We start from the raw sequence: 22,082 nt of genomic DNA on the forward strand, positions 1-22,082 counted from the left end.
AGCCCTGGGTTCCCCCCGCTCTGCCAATTGCCCCTCAATCCTGAACCGCAGCCCCCTGCTAGCCCAGCCCTGGGTTCCCCCCGCTCTGCCAATTGCCCCTCAATCCTGATCCGCAGCCCCCTGCTAGCCCAGCCCTGGGTTCCCCCCGCTCTGCCAATTGCCCCTCAATCCTGAACCGCAGCCCCCTGCTAGCCCAGCCCTGGGTTCCCCCCGCTCTGCCAATTGCCCCTCAATCCTGATCCGCAGCCCCCTGCTAGCCCAGCCCTGGGTTCCCCCCGCTCTGCCAATTGCCCCTCAATCCTGATCCGCAGCCCCCTGCTAGCCCAGCCCTGGGTTCCCCCCGCTCTGCCAATTGCCCCTCAATCCTGAACCGCAGCCCCCTGCTAGCCCAGCCCTGGGTTCATCCACCCACCAGATCTGCCAATACCCCTCCTTCCAGACCGGCCCCCATCTCTACTGATCATAGAATCATAGAATCATAGAATATCAGGGTTGGAAGGGACCCCAGAAGGTCATCTAGTCCAACCCCCTGCTCAAAGCAGGACCAATTCCCAGTTAAATCATCCCAGCCAGGGCTTTGTCAAGCCTGACCTTAAAAACCTCTAAGGAAGGAGATTCTACCACCTCCCTAGGTAACGCATTCCAGTGTTTCACCACCCTCTTAGTGAAAAAGTTTTTCCTAATATCCAACCTAAACGTTCCCCACTGCAACTTGATGCCCCTCACTCCCGACCCGCAGCCTCTGCTGTCCCAGCCCTGAGCTCTTCCCCCCACTCCCTCTGCTCTGCCGATGCCCCTCACCTGACATGCCTCCCCCTGCAATTCACTGAGTGATTAAGGACTAAAGTGAAGCGACTTCTCCCAACCCCAGGACACTTTGGATCTCAGCTCCCCGGGTATCCCATTTCCCCATCAGCTGGCGCGTGGGTTGCACCCAGTGTTGTAACTTGTATTGCTTGTATCCCAGGGTGGGGTTTTTCCCGCCTTCCTCTGGCCACAGCGCAGGGGTGAACCCCTGCGCTGAGGTGGGACAGAGACCCCCAGTTCCTAGACTCCCGTGCCAGATAGCCAGTTTTGGGGGGTGGGAAGGAATTTCCCCCCAGGTCACATTGGTGAGGTCACTGGGGGGTGCGTCCGCCTTTCTCTGCAGCATGGGGTGTGGGTCGCCTGCCAGGATCAGCCTGGCTTCCCTCCACTGCCATCACAGGGGCCTCAGGCACTGACCGCACCTGAGTCCCCCTGTTCTCTGCCTGAGGACTGAAAGCTTTGGTCTAACAGGTTGCAGGAATACAATACAGGGCTCAGTTACGGCGTGGAGCTGAAATGCCTGTGATCTACAGGAGGGGAGACTGACCCACTGTCCGGCCCCTTGGGCCTCCCGCTCTGTGAAAGGCCTCGCCCGCAGGATCTACGCTCTCTCTTAGGGTCTCAATCGGGGCCCAAGCGGGAGCTCCCTAAATGCTGGCACTTCATTATTTTTTTTCTTCTCATGCAAATGTCTAGAGACACTGTGTAAACAGCCCTCGTCCCGTAGCCAAAACTCGGCTCGTGAGCAGGTCCAAGCAGAACATTCCAAGCGCGCTGTGGATCGGCGCCAGCCCCGGAGGGCAGGAGAACGGGGCCTTTTATGGTAGCATTTCTCCATTCAAATCGAAACCCCAACCCAAAACAAAACAGAGCCGGGAACACAAACACGGCTGCGAGAAGACGCAGCTGGGGAGCAGCCCGGGAGGGGGGACCTGGGGGTTCGCAGTAGAAGGAAGAGCCAGTGATTAGCAGCCTGCCTGGCGCGGCGTGAGCAACGGGATGGACAGGGGGTGGACAGGGAGGACAAGCAAATAACCCTGCTTGTGGCGGGTGGCCGGGGAGGAGAGACTGCGTTTCCTTTTCAGTGCCGTTGGTGGATTACTGGTAACGAATGAATCCAGCTCTGGACCTGACCGGCTTGAAGGCCTCTACAGAGCCATGCGGTGAGCACAGACGAAGGGCAAGATTCCCACCCTCTGCCCCCCACAGCCCTGTCAGCGAACTGGAGGGAGCATCTCTCAGGGGATGAAACACCCTAGTCAAGGCTTGTCCCCCTCTGATGAGCTTTCCACCGAAGAGGCCAGGCCCTGCCTGGCGTGGGGAGGGCCTCTGGAGATGTGACGGAGGTCGACCTTCTAGTTACACACCGGTCCCCGGGACGTGGGCAGGTGGCTCAGAGCTCTGTGGAGAAGCGAGTGAGAACTTGAGGATACAGCAACTCCTGGACCAGATCAGACCAGGCAGGCGTGGTGGGCAGCCCATGTTCACGAGCTTGTCTACACACGGGCATTTACCGCAGTAGCTATGCTGAAATAATTATCTAGGTATAAGGCCCATGTGGACTCTCCTCTTCCAGAATGAGAGTGCCCGCTTGTGGGTTGGCTTTATCCACGTTGGAGTGATTGTTTGGGAGTAGCTCCTTCGGTAAGTTTCCGAGTGGAGACAGATCCTGAGTGGGGGAAATGCGCTCCTTGGCGGTATAAGCAGGGGAACATCAAGTAGGAGTAGGGCAGACGCATTACTTCTGTTGGCAGCATTGGTACTCTGAAGAACAGGCCTGGTAGGGGGAGACTTGAGGAGTTGGGGTTAGCTTGAGAAAGAGAGGGTTAAGACATGACGTAATCATGCTCCTTTGTAGGAGAAGGTTTCTGAGAGTAGGTGGCTCTTCCATTGAGCAGAAAAAGGAGTGGTGACATCTGTGGCTGGAAGTTGAAGCTGGAACAAGAAATAAAGCATTTAATGGTGAGAGTCATTAACCACTGAAGAAGTTACCTAGGGATGTGGGAGAATCTCCTTCACTTGAAGGCTTTTTAAATCAAGACTGGCTCTCTGTCTGAAAGATCTGAATTGGAAATGATGGGACTTGATAACAGAGGCGCTGGATGAGGTTCCTTGGCCTGCCATGTGCTGGAGATCAGACTTGATGCTCAGAACGGTCCCTTCTGGCTTTGAAGTCCATAAATCCAGTGTTCCATGGAAAGAAGGGGAGGGACTCTGGATTCCCACCAGTGTAACCAAGAATTAGCCCTAAATTTGTCGCTGTTCCTTCCTGGTCTCCAGCCAAGTGATTCTTTGGGTGGGTGGGTCCATGGGCGGTCCAAGGACAGTCTGGCTCACCGGCCCCTGGCAGACTGATGGGAATTACCAGGGGTGGCTCCCTGCAGTGCAGCAGTTTCTGGCCAGTGTTTCTGAGCCGCCAGGAAAGACAGAGGCCTGTGGTGGGAGCAGCCCCGAAGGAAGCCTCCTTGGGAATAGGGAGCGTCGTCGTCCAGACAGAAAGAGATTTGGCCTGAACCTCCGCTGAAACTCAGCCCATGTTGGATTGCTTTGGGAGGTCTGAAATGGTTGGCATCTTCTAAATCATGTTTGTCTTTCCAAGTTGAGACTGGGAGCAGAAGTGCCAGGACAGAAGAGACCCTGGCTGGATAACTCAGAGAACCTCCAGCGCAGGCAACTGGATGTTGGGGTCTTCTCCCATCCAGACGTTGTGATGACTCCCGTCAGTGGGAATGCCCAGATTTTAGCAAGGGACAGGACCCGTGAGCTAAGGGTCCGAGCCCAGGCTTGGGAGTTGAGAGAAGTCTGTTCACTCCTGGCTCTACTACGGACTCGCTGGGCATGAGAAGCCACAGGGCTGCAACCTGGGTGACTCCTAGGGGCTGGGGGCTGGGATCCCAGGGTGGCTGCCGTATCCACGCCGCCCCCTCTGCAAAGCAGGGAACAGCAGCCTGTGAGCCCTCCGGGTGCACGCACCACTGGATCTCCTGCCCATAGAGGTCCCACCTGGCGGAGCCGACCACATTCCCTGATTGGCCCAGGTGCACTATTTCAGGCCTAGGCAAAGCACCTGGAGGCTGTTTCTGCAATAAGGCAGGTCCCTGGGTTGCTGCTGCTACAGATCCTGCTGTGTGGTCCTGATCCTTGCTCCTGGTTCCAGTTCCCAGTTTCTTGCCCCCGCTCCTGACATCTTGCGCTGTCTCTGTTCCCCTAACTCTACTGTGGCTGGCGTTCTTCGCTCTCTGCTGCAGCTCATAGAGTTCAGCTCCGACCTAGTCCTACGGTGTGACATTGGTACGGACTTCTGCTTCTGCCCTTAACCCTCTGCACTGAACTTGGACCATGTTCTCGAGTCCCCTCCACCCCAAGCCCCCACCTCGACCCGGATCCCATAGCTGGAGTCCTGACACTGTATGACCTGGGGCACGTCACTTGCTCTTTCTGGGCCTTGATGTTCCCATCTGTAAAATGGGGACAATTACTAAACTGGTGATACTAAACTGGGAGGAGTGGTAGATACGCTGGAGGGGAGGGATAGGATACAGAAGGACCTAGACAAATTGGAAGATTGGGCCAAAAGGAATCTGATGAGGTTCAATAAGGATAAGTGCAGGGTCCTGCACTTAGGACGGAAGAACCCAATGCACAGCTACAGACTAGGGACCGAATGGCTAGGCAGCAGTTCTGCGGAAAAGGACCTAGGGGTGACAGTGGACGAGAAGCTGGATATGAGTCAGCAGTGTGCCCTTGTTGCCAAGAAGGCCAATGGCATTTTGGGATGTATAAGTAGGGGCATAGCGAGCAGATCGAGGGACGTGATCGTTCCCCTGTATTCGACATTGGTGAGGCCTCATCTGGAGTACTGTGTCCAGTTTTGGGCCCCACACTTCAAGAAGGATGTGGATAAATTGGAGAGAGTCCAGCGAAGGGCAACAAAAATGATTAGGGGACTGGAACACATGAGTTATGAGGAGAGGCTGAGGGAGCTGGGATTGTTTAGCCTGCAGAAGAGAAGAATGAGGGGGGATTTGATAGCTGCTTTCAACTACCTGAAAGGGGGTTCCAAAGAGGATGGCTCTAGACTGTTCTCAATGGTAGGAGATGACAGAACGAGGAGTAATGGTCTCAAGTTGCAGTGGGGGAGGTTTAGATTGGATATTAGGAAAAACTTTTTCACTAAGAGGGTGGTGAAACACTGGAATGCGTTACCTAGGGAGGTGGTAGAATCTCCTTCCTTAGAGGTTTTTAAGGTCAGGCTTGACAAAGCCCTGGCTGGGATTATTTAACTGGGAATTGGTCCTGCTTTGAGCAGGGGGTTGGACTAGATGACCTTCTGGGGTCCCTTCCAACCCTGATATTCTATGATTCTATGATTCTATGATTCTATAGCATTGCAGGACTTCAAGGGACCTCGAGAGGTCATCTAGTCCAGTCCCCTGCCTTCATGGCAAGACTCAGTATTATTATCCAGACCATCCCTGACAGGTGTGTGTCTAACCTGCTCTTAAAAACCTCTAATGATGGAGATTCCACAACCTCCCTGGGCAATTTATTCCAGGGCTTAATCACTCTGACAGTTAGGACATTTTTCCTCATGTCCAACCTAAACCGCCCTGGCTGCAATTTAAGCCCTTTGCTTCTTGTCCTGTCCTCAGCAGTTAAAGAGAACATTTTTTCTCTCTCCTTGCTGTAACAACCTTTTATGTACTTGAAAACTGTTCTCATGTCCCCTCTCAGTCTTCTCTTCTCCAGACTAAACAAACCCAATTTTTTCAGTCTTCCCTCCTAGGTCATGTTTTCTAGACCTTTTGGTTGCTCTCCTCTGGCCTTTCTTCAGTTTGTCCACATCTTTCCTGAAATGTGGTGCCCAGAACTGGACACAATGCTCCAGTTGAGGCCTAATCAGTGTGGAGTAGAGCGGAAGAATTACTGCTCGTGTCTTGCTTACAACACTCCTGTTGACACATGATGTTGGCTTTTTTTGCAACAGCGTGACACTGTTGACTCATATTTAGCTTGTGATCCACTCGGACCCCCAGTTCCCTTTCTGCAGTTCTCCTTCCTAGGCAGTCATTGCCCACTTTGTATGTGTGCAACTGATTGTTCCTTCTTAAGTGGAGTATTTTGCATTTGTCCTTATTGAATTTCATCCTATTGACTTCAGCCCATTTCTCCAGTTTGTCCTGATGGTTTTGAGTTCTAACCCTATCCTCCAAAGCACTTGCAACCCCTCCCAGCTTGGTATCGTCCGCAAACTTTATAATCATCCTGACTGCAGAGGTGCATGTCAGTCTGACTTTCCGGTTGGTTGTGAAGTGCTTTGAGATCCTGGGATGGCAGGTGTTAGTAGAGGGCAAAGCTTCACCGTGTGAAACTGGCTTTAAGATTAGGACCCAGAAGTATGTCTTGGCCACACCCCGCAATGCCCAGGGGTGTTCGCGTCGGGGGTCTTCATAGATTTTGAGTCCAGAAGGGACCGATATGATCACCCAGTCTGACCTCCTGCATCATCCAGGTCAGAGAACCCCCTATTGATTCCTGCATGAAGCCCGTCATGCAGTTGTAGTAGAGCTAGACCCTAGTTTAAGATGCTCTAAAGACTTCAAGTGACGGAGGATCGACCCCGCCTTTAGATCCATTGTTCCAGTGGTTAATTACCCTCACCGTTAAAAACCGGGGCCTTGTTCGTAGCCTGAATTTCTATAGCTGCAGCTTCCAGGCATTGCACCGTGTCCAGCCTGTGCTCTCAGAAGTCAGTTCCCCTTGTGGGGGCTTGGATAAATTAAACAGAGCCCGTTCCTTCAGTCTCTCGCTGCAAGCTGGCTTTTCCAGACCAGGAATCTTTCCCGTAGCTTTTTTTCTGACTGCTCTCCGGCATTACCAGGCTTGGTTTGGCTGGTTATAGAGATGTGGGCCAGCTGTGGAATTCAGAGCTGGCTCCGAGTCCAAGACTTTGGGACGTGGGATTTGCTTTGGGGTGCTGGGAAGTTGGACCCCTCAGCAATGTTCGTCCATCCCAGAAATCTCAGCACAGGGCCTGAGAAACACTGGAATGATGGTGCAGAGACATTCCGGTCACTTCCCTATGTCCATCCCTCGGAGGGGGACATGCAGGGGCTTGGGTACTTAGCAGCTCTTGCTGGGAAGTAGCTGTGGCTTCCCTGGCATGCGTGTCTTCGTGCCGTATCAATATCAACAAATAGTTTTGAGCCACAAGCTCCTTCCAGGAAATTCTGGGTTGGATTGCCAGTGCGAGTGGCAGGATATACTGGGCGGAGCGGAGCTTGGCGTGTGGTGCGGGGCTGGGGACATGGGAAAGTGAACCAGCAAAACTGGGCTTACGCTGCCCTTGACGCTGTTTTCTGCAGTGGGTAAAGATCACCCTGCGTGTAGAGGAGAAAAGGGCCAGCCCAGGAGCAGCATCAGAAGAGGTTTGCTGCCCGGCGTGAGTCCCAGCTGTTGTCGCAATCAGGATGATGGCTGGGCCACTCTGTTCTGCTCGGCAGGAGCCCGGGTTTGAGCCCCTCCAGAGCTATTCGATACCCAGACCCTGAGTCCTTTGGCAAATCCGGACCTGACGCAGGGACCAAGAGGAATACGGAGGAAACAAAGCCCGAGGTTAATTGGCAGTAATTTGCCTCTGGTAATTACTGGAACAATAGCTTGGCTGTTTCGTCTGACATCTGCGGTCTTTTGCTCCACTTCAAAGGTTCCATGCACGCTGCTTAAAACAACTTTACATAATGACCCCGGGCCCTGAGCCCAGGTTCTTCAGCACTCTGAGCACAGGCCCCTGTCATTTGAACTAAAGGAGCTACTCAGTTGGCAAGTAGCAGTGGTAGGCTGTTACCCTCTGCAGCCCAGCCATTAGAGGAGGCCACTGTAGCAGTACGGCCTTTTGATAGCAGCCGAGACCTCTCTTCACACAGGACCGTAGGCCAGCCCTGCCTCTGGAGAGCAGCGTCCGTAAGAGCAGACATCGCTGTCGTCAGCTACTGCAGCTGCTTGCCTGCGGCTCGAGGGATCGAACTGACGATCTGCTCTCTGAACATCCAGCCCCAGCCCCTCAGGTCGAAGGGCAGTCTCCATCAGGGAGGCACAGTTTCAAAGAACTCTGGTAATTAACTCATTAGTTAATTCAGCAAATGAGCTCTCAGTGGGATTACCCCTAAATACTCCCCTGGTATTAATACAGAGCACTGCTTCAGCCTTTCCAAACATGAATCCTCGGCCCAGCAGCTTCATACCCATTCAGCAGATGGGGAAACTGAGTCACGGGGCAGGAAAGGGACACATCTGAGCTCAGAGAGAGCCTCAGCATCAGAACCAGCAACAAAAATGAGGAGTCCCATTCCTGGGCTCAGATCGAGATCCTCAGCCTCTCTCTTCTGTTGGGGTTTGTTTTGTCATGCCTTCAGCTACTAGATAAACCCTGCAGCGGGAGACCCATCCGTCCATCAGTGTCCGTCCCCGGGGTATCTGAGCACTGAGCCAGCCCCTGCGGGCTCACCCCGGCTGTCGCTGGCTGGGCACTACCCCAGCAGCTCGCCGGATAAGACACAGTAACGCCATACACCACGATTCACTTTTTCAGCATCTTTCATTGAAGCTGCTTCTCACGGCGCTGGCAGAGGGCTGATTTAAGGAGGCGGAGAAGGGACACGGGGCATTCCAGGTGCTGCGCCGACGGATGCTCGTGCGCGAGCACTGGGCAGATGATGTGGGCTGCCGGGGGGACTCTGATGCTTGGTGAGCAGAGGGTACGTGGAGGGAAGACGGCTGAGAGGCACAGGGAGGGACCTGGCATTGATGACCTTGACCAAAGGTTAATGTCCCCGACACGTGGCAGCAGCCAGTGGCTACTGCGACGAGCTACCAGTGTAGATCAGCTTGCTGGTGCGGCTCCGATCCGGAGCATTTCCTTTCTTCTGTGGGAGGTTGCTGCAGCTGTTGTGTTTCTGGGGGCAGCAGGTGGGAGGGAGAGGAGCGGTGGGAGAGGGGGCACATCATGTTTTCGGGGGGGAGCTGCAAGGGACATACAAATACCTTCCAGCACTGAGGGGCGCATGGGGGGACAGCTGGAGCTCCGGGTGGGCAGAGAAGCTGCTTTCTGTGTGTGTGTGTTTTTGCCCAAGTTCGATCTTTGCACAATAAAACTGTCCCCAGGAAGAGACTCAGGCCGGGCAGTGAGAGCCAGCCGGAGTGAGGGGAAACTGAGGCAGCGGCTAGCCCGAAGCTAGGCTCGGTAGGCGACAGCCTGGACGTAACGGGCGAGCGTGGGAATCCATGCTACGTGAAGGGGAGCGACTGCTCCCACTTTCGAACACTGGGGCGGAGGATTGTGCAGAGCTCGTGAGCTCTTGCTCTGACCACGCAGTCTGGCTACAAGACCCTTTTATTCTGCCACAGCTGCCATCCGGAATAGCCAGCCTCCTTCATTTCCCCTCCAACAGCTCTTCTCTTCCCCTCCCTTCCGGGCGAGGGACCAGAGCCAGCATGAGCATCTTTGGATGAACCTGCACGGCAATTATTCGCTCGCACCAATGTGAGACGGTACACGGGACGCTAGCCATGCCCCGGGAGGCTTGGCAAGATGCTTCTTTGGGCATGTGAGATGCCGGCTACGAGGAAAGCCAGAGGCCAGCTGCTTGCGCTGAGGTCTGTGCAGCGTGGACAAGAGACGTTGCAAGGGGTGGTTGGTCTTTGCAAGGACGGGGCTGCTGGGCTCAGCAGAGGGTTCTGTGCTTCTTGCATGTGGGGGGGGCAAGCAGGTGAAATGCGCCTGCTGAGTGTGCCTGGGGACCCCGCCTGTCCGTGGAGGCTCAAGCCACGTTAGCTAACAACAGTCGTGCAGCTGGTGCGGGGCGTGGGGGAGGGACTGCAGAGCAGAAATGTTACATACTGGCCCCCCAGTGCCCAGCAGTAGCAGGTGCCATGGCCTAGCAAGATGGTTTCTCGCTGGAGGAGAAATCCGTGGCACGCACTGAGTTCACGCTTCGCGTAACTCGTTTATCCAGCGGCCTAGGGCCCAGGTGGTCACGAAGGGCAGGGAGGCAACGGCTGCTTTAGCCGTCCCAGCCCAACTCTACTGCCCAGTTTCCAGGGAGTAATGCTGCCCCAAGAACGGACTCCGGCTAGGGCGATTCAAGCTCTCCTGCCCTTTGCAACAGCTCCCCCAACCAGAAACTACATCACAAACTGAACAGCCGCGCAAGCATCGTCTCCTGCTACGCGAGAAGCCGGTGTAATGCCGCCACCTGGTGCCTCCCACCGTAATGGGGCTAACCTGCCACGCGGTCGCCTTCTCCATGCTGGAGCAAAGTGCCGGCGTTCCCACTCCTAGCCTGAGTTCCCCAGTCTTGGCTCCTTCAGGATCCTACCATCTAGAAACAACGAAACCCGCCTAATTTCCAAAGCAGTTGTCAAAATCGAATCGCTCTCCTTCTTAAGAGGCAAATCGATTCCTCTTCCCTGGCAGACAAGTCACCTGCTGTCTGCCCTTCAGCCTGGAATGTGCCAGGAAACCGTCAGATCCCCCACCTCAGCCCATGATGTGAGAAGGGGCTGGGGGTTGAAAACAAAGGGACGCATGGTTCAGGCAGAGAAAAGGAAGTCCTCTACGCTTAAGTTGGCGTAGTTCACTACTGGTGGGAGTGGGGGCTGGGGGGGTCATTGAGGCAAATGCTGAGGCTGGACTCCAGATTCTGTAACTTCTTTGCTGTGTGAGCTGAAATGGTGTTTCAAGGGGAGCCACCCTCATGCTGCAGGGCCGATCACCAGCAGGGGTCAGGAGGAATTTCTCCTTCCCTTGGTATAACACAGCTCCGTTGATCAGGCTCATTGGTATGTTCCCTCCCACCTCTGAAGGATCAGGGGTAGGTCACCACCAGAGTGGATGGAGCCACATGGAACGCTCCCTGTTCTCGGCCTCAGAGGCCCTGCTGGTTTGTTGCACATCGATCCGCGATGGGCTGGGTGCGTGGGTTAAGCTAATCCAGGAAATGATCATGGGGGGCGTTTTGCAGATGTGTGTGCGAGTCCCGTCCCAAAGCTCTGCCGTGATTAGAGAAATGCCCTCTGGAGGGGGCTGATTGCAACATACCACCAGCCAAGGAGCCTGTGTGAAAAGCAGTAGCCAGCCAAGTATGCTCAGATTAATGCTTGCAGTTGATACAGCAGCTCTCCCTCACATAGACCCTGGGCGGTCCGAGGACCGGGGAAGACGAAGCCAGGGCCCTGGCATGTTTGGGGCAGTTGGGTCCACGGGCAGGTCTCCCTCTTGTGAAGCAGTTGAGCATTGCACAGAATGGTGTGGTAGCCATTGCCAGTGGGTTCTAGGCTGGGCCGTCACCCCCTTCCTTCTGCACGTCCCTGCGCGGTTCAGGTCTTCCCCGGCCCATGTGAAGGAGCGCAGCCATTCGCCAGAGCTGACCACAGCCGCATCGCTCAGTGGAGCAGGCCTCCGTGGACGGGGGGAGCAGACATGAGGGGGGGTGTCCGGGGGCAGGCTCCTAGCGGCGGCCCCCCAGCCCAGGTCACGCCGCATGTAAGATGACCAAGAGCCCGGTCTCCGCTTTGCCGCGCCTAGGGACTGGTGACATTCTAACGCCGGGTCTTCTTGTGTTTGCTTCGCAGGCGGCTACCCCGTGTGCGCCTCCCGCCAACTCTGAGCTGGTAAGTGGGCCGACCCCTCTTCCCCGGGGGCACTGTGGCCGCGGCTTCACGGCGGCTCTTGCCACTGCAAAAAAGGACACGGTGAAACAGCATTGGCACCTGGGGAGGGAGCAGAGCACGGGGCTGGGAACCAGGGGAGTTGCATTCTTGGCTCTGCCACGGAGCCAGCGGTGCCTCAGTTTCCCTCTCTGTCCAACATGGGCCTGCCGTGGTCCTTCCCTGTGGCAGGGGCAGTGGGATGCTGTGAGGGGAGGAGCAGAATTATTTGGAACAATCTGTAGAGCCCATTAGGGTGTCAGTGACCAACTAGCTGGCAGTGCTTAGGTGACCCAGAAGGAACTGATCCCCTGTGGGTGACCTGGAGTCTAGAAGGGCGTGGACGGAAAAGAGGGTCTGGTATAGGGAGAGGAAGGATGGTCCGGGGGTTAGCCTGGGATGTGTGAGACCTGGTTTCTAGTCCCTGCTCTGCACAGGTTCCCTGGGTGGCCTTAGCCAAGTTACTTAGTTGCTCCGTGCCTCAGTTTCCCCTCTGTAAAATGGGGCTAATGGCCCTGCCTCACAGGGGGGGTTGTGAGGGTCTGTGGATTGAAGGCAGCGAGGTGCTCTGATAGTATGGTAAGCGGGGGGTTAGGTAGATAGGGAGGTTGGCATGAGAGGGTGGTCTCCGTGTCAGGGGGGCTGGGGCTGGCCCAGACTCGCCCTGGCAGAGTTTGGGTGGTGGGTGAGCGAGGGCTGTTCGCAGCCAGGCTGGTGCTGGGGTGTTTCCGAAAGGACCAGACAAAGGGCATTGAATTCCCTCCACTTGCCAGGTTCAGCAGCTGGCTGCGTGTACTCCAGAGTGAGCCCGACTGGCTCTGAGAGCTGCCCTGGGACACTTCATCCGCCCCTCTCCGTCCTGTCCCCAAAGCCCCGTACAGCACCAAGGCAAAGCACTGACCGAGCTGACAGCTCAGAAATGGGACCCATCGGTGTGCCAGTAGGGGGCACTGTTGCCTCCCGGTCAATACTGAACTGCTGCTGCCCGGCAGGATTTAGCAGGCACTGGATAGCTAAGAGAGCCAGCTTAGCGAGGGGAAGTCAGTCCCAGCTGGTGGCTAATGCTGATCAGGAAGTTTCTTGTGGAGCAGGTCTTGGCGCCAGGCATGCTGGGGTAGTTACATTCCGCTTGCTGCAATAAGGAAAGCCCCGGCCGTTTCACTTCTCTGAACTGCAACACTGGTTACTGCCACCGTCCCCCTTTCGGTGGCAGGTGAATTCCCTCCTGATGTGACGAATCTGGGCTGTCGCTGTGCTCAAGCCCCGGCGAGAGAACGTGGATCCCCCTGCTTGGAAAGAGGTCTCTTGAGCTGTGGGAGAATCACCATTAGCAGTATAGGGCCTATGGCACACAGAGAAGCACTTCCAATTCCCTCCAGTAGAGGACAGTGGTGCACATACACACTTGCCGTTTATATGTAGGGGTGGCGTCACAGTAGCAAACGGCTGGCGTATGACGCATTTTGGCCTCAGGATCCTCAGCTGGTGGCCTGTATTCATTTTCGGAGGCCTAGTCTCCGCGCAGCTGACTCTTGAGGAATTGTTGCTTGCCACAGATCAGCAGTTCAACTCCCCGCGCCTCTTGCTGTTGGGTCGGCATGGGAAAGTTATTCAGAGCTCAGAGGCAGCTCAGTTCTGGTTCAGCCCGCTCTGTGGGCCTAATGCATGTGCCATCGGGGGGCGATAGCAAAGGGGGGTGCAGGGGATAGGAGGCAGATGCAGCAGGCTTTCCTGTTCTCAGGGTCTGGCCTCTCCTCTGCCACCTCCCCTAGCATTAGCAGTCACAGGTGAGTCAGCAATTACCGGGAGCAGGTGTCTATCTCGGTGCGCTCGTGTTATGGCCCTGTGCACTTGGAAAGCCCGCCAGGAAATCGGCCTGGGAAACCTGCATTCTGGTCGGGACCCAATTCTCCTTGCCGAATTCTAGGGGACGGTTAGTCAGGATGTTTGGGTCGGTCCAGGATAGAAACAGGGCCGAGGTGCAACGCGCAGATTCAGATTCAGGTTAGGATCTGGCCCTGCCCAAACCCGTGGGCTCTTGGCCCCGGGATTAGTTCAGATAGAGATACGGGCCAGCTGTACAATTCAGGGCGAGATCCGCAGCGGGACCCCGAGCCCCCTTGATGTCTGGGGAGGGGCTTGGGCCAGGATCCATTTATAACTCATGAGTCTTACCCCATCCCAATGGCATTCGGTTCCCATCACACCAGGGGCACGCTCAGATTCCACCACAGCCAAGTAATTCTTGTCCTCGCCTCCCCGCAGTGGTCTCATTTGAAATTGGTGGGACTGCAGGGCTTCATGGCCGTGCCAGGAACAATACAGCTCCGGACGCGGGGGTCTGCCATTTTGAAGGGCGAGCCGGGAGAATCTGTTCCTGATGTGGGCTCACCCAGGTCTCAGTTCCCTTCTTTGGGCATGAAGCTCTGCCATCCTCAGCAGCCTAAACTCGTATGTGCCACGGGCAGAGAACAGCTGGGACCCACCAACGCCTGATGCCTCTGCAGTGGTAGGGAATTGACTAGGTGAAATATACCCAGATGATCCCAGTTGATGAACCATGTCCCCGCCAGCCCCGCTCCTGAGCTGACCCGGGGGGGAAATTCCGACTCGGATGATGACCCTTAGCCTGGCCCTCCGACTGCAGGACAGCCTGGCAAGCCCTTTGTCTCTGCACGCTGCCATGGTGAATTCCTAGCGTGGGTTTGTGGGCAGTCACAGAGCAGGGCATTCGAGAAGCGACGTGGGGCCGGCGCTGTGTCTTCCCTTTGCCTGATTGACAACCGAATCCCTAGGGAGCGGCTCAGGGCACTGAGGGGCAGTCCAGGGCCCCGATCCAGCCGGGCACTGGTGCACGGGCCGTGTTCAAAGGGACTTTAATTGGCACGAAGAGCTGAGCGGAAGCGGGGCCTTGGCTTTTTGCCTTGTCTGGGCTCTTTGAACCTGTGGGCCATCCCTCTGAGCTTGCCCCCCTGCCCGCCCAGCCGCAAGCAGGACATGTGCTGTGTCGGAGCCTTGCAGCTTGGAGATAAGGGGGTTGCTTGGGCACCGTGCCACTGAACGGTTATTTTGACATCTCGGCGGTTAATGTAAGAAGCCAGCAAGAACTCCCCCGCTGTGCCCAGGGCAGGCTTTTCCCTGCCCAGAGAACCAGCCGGGCTTTCCTAGAGGCTGGGTCCTGCCCGGTGTGGATGTGGGGTGCTGAGCTGGGCGGCCCTGATCCTGCACTGACGGAGTTAGTCTGAGCCCAGTTTCTTCGGCAGGCCTCCAGCTGCCGGCGGGCGACAGGGGCCCAAGAGTGGGTCTGATCCCAGTCAGTAGAGGACAGCGGGTTGCCGGTGCCGTAGTCAGGATGTCTGCCCCACAGCAGCAGAGCTCAGTGATTTATACCCCTCTCCAGACCAGTGGTCCCCAAACTTTTCAGGGTCGTGCCCCCCCTTACCCCTGTCCAGCCCCCCCAACCCCCACAGGCCGTGAGCGGGGTTGTGGCTCCGGCGGGGAGTGGGGGGGGAAAACGTGGATAGGGGTAAGGGGATCAAGGCTGGGGGCAGGACTGGTAGCCAGGGCGCAGGGCTGGGAGTGGGGCCGCCGCCCCCGGTGGGAGGCAGACAGGGGTAAGGGGGCCAAGGCTGGGGCCACAGCTTGGGGTGGAGCTGGCATCTAGGGCCCCTGGGCATGGAGCCTGAAGCAGAGCCCTGGGTGCGGGCTTGGCAGCTTGGGCCGGGAGCGGAGCCTTGGTTGTGGGGTGAGCAGCTGGGGCCGTGGCCAGGAGCAGATCTGGGCAGCGCTTCCCCCCTGCCCCCCATGGGGGCTGGCCTGGGCCCCAGCCTTGCCCCTCCCTCCGCCCCGGAACGGTCCTCTGTGCCTCCCCGGGACGGTGCGCCCCACAGTTTGGGGACCTCTGCTCTAGACCATAGTGTGAGGTGGGGGCTCAGCCCCACAGCTGGCGTGGAGGCAGGAGGCTGCTGCTGTCTGTGTGAGGCCAGTGCTGGGCACCTCCCGGCAAACAGCAGAACACGAGCATGAGCCGTTGCCGCTGAGTTTCTGAGCAGGTCCTGCCCTGCCAGCAGCCGGCAAAGTGCCCAGAGAGCTGGCGGCGCCAGTCCCAAGCAGCCAGAAGCCCTGGAGCAGCCCCGCCCGGTGCCCTGCCAAATCACAAGAGTCGCTTAAAAATCTCGAGATTTTTAAAAAATTTAAAATTTAAAAAATTAAGGCCTGGGGGGATCTTTGCCTTCTGTTTCTGAGCGTTTTGGGGGCCCCTCGTTTCTTGTTTTCAAGTTTTTCTCTGCCATCCCGCATGGGGCAGGGCAGGAACTTGTTTGTTTGGAAATGCAAGCTGAGAGTCTCCTCCAGTCCCATGACTCCGGGAGCTGGGGCTTTAAGGACATCGACTATCTCAAGAAAATCAGCAGAGTTGGGAGGGCCCCCTTGACCACGTCAATGAAATCCTCGCCTGACGCGACTGCGAAATGGACTGGCGCAGCCTGCAGCAGGGAGGGCGCATGTGGCTGGGCCCACTCCACCCTTCAAGGGCAGCGCTGTGACTCTCAGGAGGGCAGCTCGAGCCAATTAGAGGCAGGCGTAGAGGCCGGTCCGTTCCCCACCTGCCCTCCTCTGGACGGGTAGCCACCACCATGTGCCACTGATGGCCCGGGAGGGGGACACGCAGTCAAAGATCCAGAACTGAGCAGGGCCCCGTGCAAAGGCTGGGCTCTGTTTTCCTTCAGAGCCTGGGGCGTTTATCTTCCCACCCGGGGAGATCGCTCTAGCAGATGTGCCCGGGGCTCCTTTTCTTTTCTCTGATGCTGTTTAGATTGAGGAAGATGATTATTTTCACCCCTTGTTTTCCCTGGAAATCTTAATGTAAGTCAGAAACAATTAAGCTGACAGGCTGCAGGGATTTCTTCGCCAGAGCAACAAACAGGAACAATTCCCAGCAGGTCTCCGCTGATAGAAGAGGAACAGGGAATTGCTAAAACAGCTGTCCTGTGAAACAGCCCATGTTGTTCCATCTGAACTGTGAGCCGTGTGTGTCCTCGGGGCCGAGGCGCTGGCTTCTCTTGTCAACAAGATCTCCTCTCTGCTCCGCTCCGAAAGCTGCGGCAGGCGTCTGTTGAAATGTCCCACTGCTTTGTTATTGTAGGGTTACTTGTGAGTGGCGGGCTGGGCTTTGTCAGTGGAGGGCTGGGCTAGGTTTGTTATTGTAGGGTTCCTTGTGGGCACCAGGGCGTGCTCGCTGGTTTTATTATTGTAGGGTGGCTTATGCATGCTGATCTGCCGATGAAGTGAGCTGTAGCTCACGAAAGCTCATGCTCAAATAAATTGGTTAGTCTCTAGGGTGCCACAGGTCCTCCTGTTCTTTTTGCAGATACAGACTAACACGGCTGCTACTCTGAGATCTGCCAACAGCGATTGGTTGTTGCAGGGATGGGACTTTGTACACAAGTTTGTTATTGTAGGGTTGCTCCTGAGAGTTGGTCTTTGTGTACTGTTATTGTAGTACGTGGTTGCTCTTTGCTGGCTGTGCTGGGTGGGGCGGGGTTACCCCCTGTGCTCGGAACGGACCCCCGAGGCTGCCATGCACTTGCCATAAACCAATGAGGCCCCTTCCCCCAGCCCTAGTCACTCGGGTGGTCTCGGCGGGCGGGTCTGGGGTTTAGGAGGAGCCCGAGGGCGCTGCCTGTCCTGGGATCTCCCGGGGCACAGCCGGGCTCAACTCTCCAGGGCTTTCCCTGGCGCGGCCATCATGCCACCTCGGGTGCCCCCTGTGAAACAGGTGCCTGTGAGTGACTCCATCCCGGGACGCGAACTGGGGGGGGGCTGGGAGCAGTGACAGATGGGGGGGTGGGCTTGGTCCTTCCCCTGCCGGGCCAGGCTTGGCTCCTCCCTCTGCGTCGCGGACGGTCAGCTGGTGCCGCAGGTGGTCCAAGCCACAGGGGCGAGGAGGGGGCCCTCCCTGCTGTAGCAGCTGGCAGGAGCTCCCGCCTCGCCCCAGATACCCCGGTGATGGGCACAGTGCAGGACAGGATTGAGTCTCCTCCACAGACCTCGACCTAGGACCCGAGGGACGGGATGTTTCACTACGTCCCTGATCTCCTCCCCAAGGGGTATCATTGAGCCCCGAGAGGCCAGGTGCCCACCCCATCTCCTGACTGATGTGCTGCCCCCCAGTGTTGGCAGGGGGCGTGGCTGAGGGCGGCCTCCCAGTGCGTCTGCTTGTTCGTGGTTGCGTTTTAAGCCCAAGATGTACCAGCTGGAAGCCAGCCCCCTGGGGAGCCTGGAGTATCTTTCCCCTGAATCCCAGATCCAGGCCTTGGTGATGTGGTTACAGGCAATGGGAGGAAATTACCATGGGAAAACGGGCTACATAAATCAATCCGGAATTAATTGGAAACACCATCCGTGCGAAAAGCCAGGGCTCGTGCTTCACTCGGGAAGGAAGGTGGCCAGTGGGGGCTGCAGAGAGAGCCCATTGCAAAGGCCCAGCTGGAGGGGAGATTGCAGAAAGGCCGCTGTGGAGGGGCTCGAAGCAGGAACGAGGGGGCTGGGGCCTGCTCTGAAGGCTTGGCCCAGGCCCCTGGAGCAGCAGACAGGCCGATTTCTGACTTGCATCTGACAGTGCAAAGGAGGGAGGGGAAGAGAGTCTGGCTGAGCGCGCATGGGGAAGGGCAGTGTGCACGAGGGAGTGTGCGTGGGTGTGGCTAAGTGTGAGATGCGTGAGCGTGCATGGGAGTGGGTGAGAACGTTCACGGGAGCAGGTGAGTATGCGTGGGTGAGAGTGTCCATTGGAGCAGGAGTGGGAGAGAGGGTGCCCGGGGAGGGGGAGTGTGGGTTGAGAGGGTACCCGAGGGCAGGGGCGAGAGAAGGTGCCCAGGAGCGGGTGAGCAGGTGACTGGGAGTGGGTGCCCAGGGGTGGATGCGAGGGGCCCCAGAAGTGGGTGAGCAGGTGACTGGGGTGGGTGCCCGGGGCGGGGGCGAGAGTGACCGGGGGGTGGGTGTGGGTGTGAGGGTACCTGGGGGTGGATGCGCAGGGGCCTGGAAGCGCGTGAGAGGGTATCAGTTAGCTTTGCGTGTCGTGGGAATGGATCAGTTGATTTTGCATGTGCACCGTAGCCCTGACGCACCTTCTCGTTGTACGTTAAGCAATGTGATAACATCTGTCCCATGTTCTCTTCTCCTGTCCCCGTACGGAGAAGCGTGTGCAGCGTTTTGGCAGGGTCTGCTCTGTCCTCTCTTTTCCAGCCCCTGTGTCCCAGGGTCGGGCTTTCTGTGCGGGCGTCTTGCTGTCAGCCGGGAGGCGTCGGGGTGACAGTCCTGCAGGCCAGTATTAACAAGCGCTGAGTGATTTTCGGCCTGATGCCCGGAAAGGACTAAACAGCTGCCTCCTGCCACACGGGCCCCTGGGGGGCGCTCGGAATCGCTTGTCTCGCTTGCAAATCTTGGCTTGACATCTCCTGTGTGTGCACGGAGCAGACACCCCCGGGGCAGCACGCTCCCCTGCATCTTCTCAGGCCAGGCCGGACGTACCTACGTTCTCCTTTGGGGGTGATCTCTCGCAGGTACTTCCCTGGCCCCCATGACTGTCTTCTCTGAGCACTTCCCAATCTGTGGTGGCTGTCTGCTCACACCTCTCCCCGCTTCCCTTGTGAAGCAGGGCAGGGCTATTCTCCCACATTGTACAGAGGGGAAACTGAGGCATGGAGCGACTCAGGCTCGGATCCACAAAGGTGTTCAGGCTGAGGGGCCGGAGGAGCGAATTCAGGGGCCTAAGACCTTTGTGGCTCTGGACTGAAGTGACTTATCAGGGGTCCCAGAGAGCGTTTGTGGCGGAGCAGGGATTTGAACTGTGGTCTCCCAAGTGCTAAGCTCACCATTGGACCATCCATCCTCTCAGCTCTGCCTGCCTGGCTTAATCACAAGGACCCCTGCCTGATGGGAAGCAAGCGAAGAGGCACCGTGCTCATTTCACGCCAAATCTTTCCAAGCAATTATCTTCTGCGCTTCCCTCACCAGTGCACCGTGATGTGTCTCGCATTGATCCAGCTGCTGTTATCACAGCCTGGGGTTTAATCTCTCCATGGCACATCCATGCTGCGAACGCTGCAAGGAGCCCGCCGGTCCCAGAGGAAGCTCGCCAGCCCGCTCCAGGATACTTATCTGGAGAAAAACACACAGTCTTGTCCGTTTGGGACCGTTAGTGCAGTGTCAGGAGGAAGCTGATGGGGGTGTGAGGAGCCCAGCCCAGTCTGGAGATTATGGCCCAGGCTGGCTTGCAGGCCCAGCGCATGCCTGAAACGAGACGGGGAGTCCTGTGTTTGGTGGAGCCAGTTCATGGCTAGAGCCGGGGCTGGAGCGGGGGCTGTGTGGGGAGTGGCGGGTAGGGCAGATTTGGGACACAGCCCACCTTGTAAATACCTGCCCCATCGCAGGCAAATGAACGAGGTGGCTCCAAAGGCATCTCCCATCACTGACAATGCAGAAATAGACCAGGGTCTCCACGCGGGACTCCCTGCCAAAATGGGCTTACCCCGCGTGCACCTCTGCCCGGATAGGCCGGGGCCATCAGTAACGCTCGCCGTCCGTGGAGGTGCCATCCTCTCCGATTGGCCCTGGCCCCCGGGCACAGTGGTCTGGAGGCCCCGGCCTGCCCTGTTTAGCTCACCCGTGTCCACTGAGCTGAGAGAAGCCTGAGCTAGAGACAGCCACGAAGGCCTTGGGCCAAATGGACCTGATCCGGAGAAGTACTGAGCTCCGATTTCCATGGGAGCCGGGGTGCTGAGCCCTGCTCAGAATGAGGTCCGTAGTTGATGGGTAATGTGGCCTAGGAGATCTGTAACCAACAGCAACAGCTGAAAGCTCAGGGCTGGGGATCACAGCTCTGGGGGATCTGCGAGAACTATCACAGCTTCACTCAGACAAGCTCATCGATCCTTGGTTAAATCACCGTCGCTTCCCTCTCCTGCCCCAAGACCTCCATGTTACCGCTGCCAAGAGCCTAGCTGCCATGGGGATGGGCACAAATCAAACTCTACAATAGCTAGTAGCAGGAGAGAGGCCTCATAGGGATCCTCTCGTGAAGCTGCACACCGGCATGGCAAAGATGCTGGTGGAAACTGACAGAGTCCCATTGGCCAGCGTGGGGGGCTGGATACAGTACTCCCCCAGAAAGACGGCCCCCGCCCTTTCCCCAGCAGCTTGTGTCTGGAGACCGCCCTCAGGCAGGAGCGTGGCTGCTCCCGACGAGATGAGGCAGGTCTCGTGAGCCACCTGTCGGGGGATATTCTGTGCAGAAGGGGAACGGTTTTGCTGCTCCGTCTCCTAGCAGGAATGCGGTGGCTCAGGTTTGCCCAGTTCCTCTCCTCGCAGGATTCCTGCTCACCGAGGGGGCTTGGCTTCTCCCTGGTGGAGCTGTGCCAGGAGGCCGTGGCTGCTTTGCTGCTGGAAGTCTTTCTTTTCGCGTACCCTGTTCAGAAACGGTTCCTTAAGTGGCTGTTGCGTTTGTCCCCCCCCAGCCCTCGTGCCTCCTGGGAATTGACCCTGGAAACAGCCAGAATGAGAGATCCCGCTTAACCCAAGAGCAGAGCGACTTCACTATCACCTTCCCCTACAATTTGCCGTCCTAACTGGAATTCGGCAACTAGAAGGCAGGACCCCGCGGCCCCTCCTCCATTGTCAAGTTTGCAGGAGATGGGGTGGTGTTACATCTCCAGGGGCTTGTTCCTGGTTGGGTTAGGATTCCATCCATCCTTCCACAGCCCTGTCTGCCTCCGCGTCTTGCCTGCGTCTTGATCTCAGAGACTTGTCAGATGGCTACACGGCTATCGGTTCGCACCGGTGCTCAGTGCCGCTCTCTTGATGCTTGGAGCCGCGTCAGACGCCGGGTACTGGAGGCTGCTCCTGCTGGGTTGCCCACTCTGAGCCACCTCTCGGGGAGCAAAGATGGTGGACGGGGAATCGTTTTGCTGCTTGCTTTCCTGGAGCCGGCTGGAAGGGGGAACATTACTGAAGCTCCCTGGATGTGTTGCCTTCCCAGATCCATGCTGACCGGCCTCCCTCCCTGCTGCTTTGGAGCCTTGACTCATTAGGCAGAAGATCCAAGCAGGGTGTGAACCACCAGTCCATAGTGTCCTGTGTGGAGCGGTCGGTGGCCATGCACGATCCTCGGCATGAACTGATTTAGGGCCAGTCCCAGCTGGGTCTCAGATCCTCCAGCCAGAACCTCGGTTGAGGGCCCCCAGCACCTTGCTGTGCCAGGTTCCTAGAATGGGCCTGGGGTTTGCCAGGCAGAGCATGCCACGCTCTTGCTGGGTGGCTCTGTGGCACAGCACTTGGCCAGCTCCGTGCTGGTAAATAACCGTCCTTTCCTCGGGCCGTTCCTGGGGTAGAGTGTGAAGGGATGCGAGGCTGGGAGGCTTCAGGTAACCGAATGATGCTCCAAGCTGCAGGGACCAATACACACCCTGTGGTGGTGCTTGTCTGTGTGTTCCTAGCAAAACCTCTTCATGAGGAAACTGGCAGCAGAAGAGTTAAACCGTGGCAGGCCGGGGCTGGTGGCAGGTGTTGACAAC

General features: G+C 57.2%; 1 protein-coding gene across 36 annotated transcripts in view; it reads left to right on the forward strand.

The window, feature by feature from the left end:
* TNS1 (tensin 1) overlaps positions 1 to 22,082 on the forward strand; it is a 272,805-nt gene that overhangs the window by 104,371 nt on the left and 146,352 nt on the right. For 23 of the 36 annotated variants that reach the window (XM_073304965.2, XM_073304974.2, XM_073304971.2 and 20 more), the window contains one exon: positions 11,440 to 11,478. The exons of 11 other annotated variants lie outside the window; for them this stretch is intronic. In XM_073304965.2, the coding sequence (XP_073161066.1) occupies positions 11,440 to 11,478 (39 nt within the window). Of the gene's footprint in view, positions 1 to 1,952; positions 1,971 to 11,439; positions 11,479 to 22,082 lie in introns of those variants that run through there. 2 more of the 36 variants (XM_078854761.1, XM_078854771.1) reach the window with 2 other exon arrangements.

This window comes from Lepidochelys kempii, chromosome 11 (assembly GCF_965140285.1).
Source record: "Lepidochelys kempii isolate rLepKem1 chromosome 11, rLepKem1.hap1, whole genome shotgun sequence".
In the NCBI taxonomy this organism is placed as follows: Eukaryota; Metazoa; Chordata; order Testudines; family Cheloniidae; genus Lepidochelys; species Lepidochelys kempii.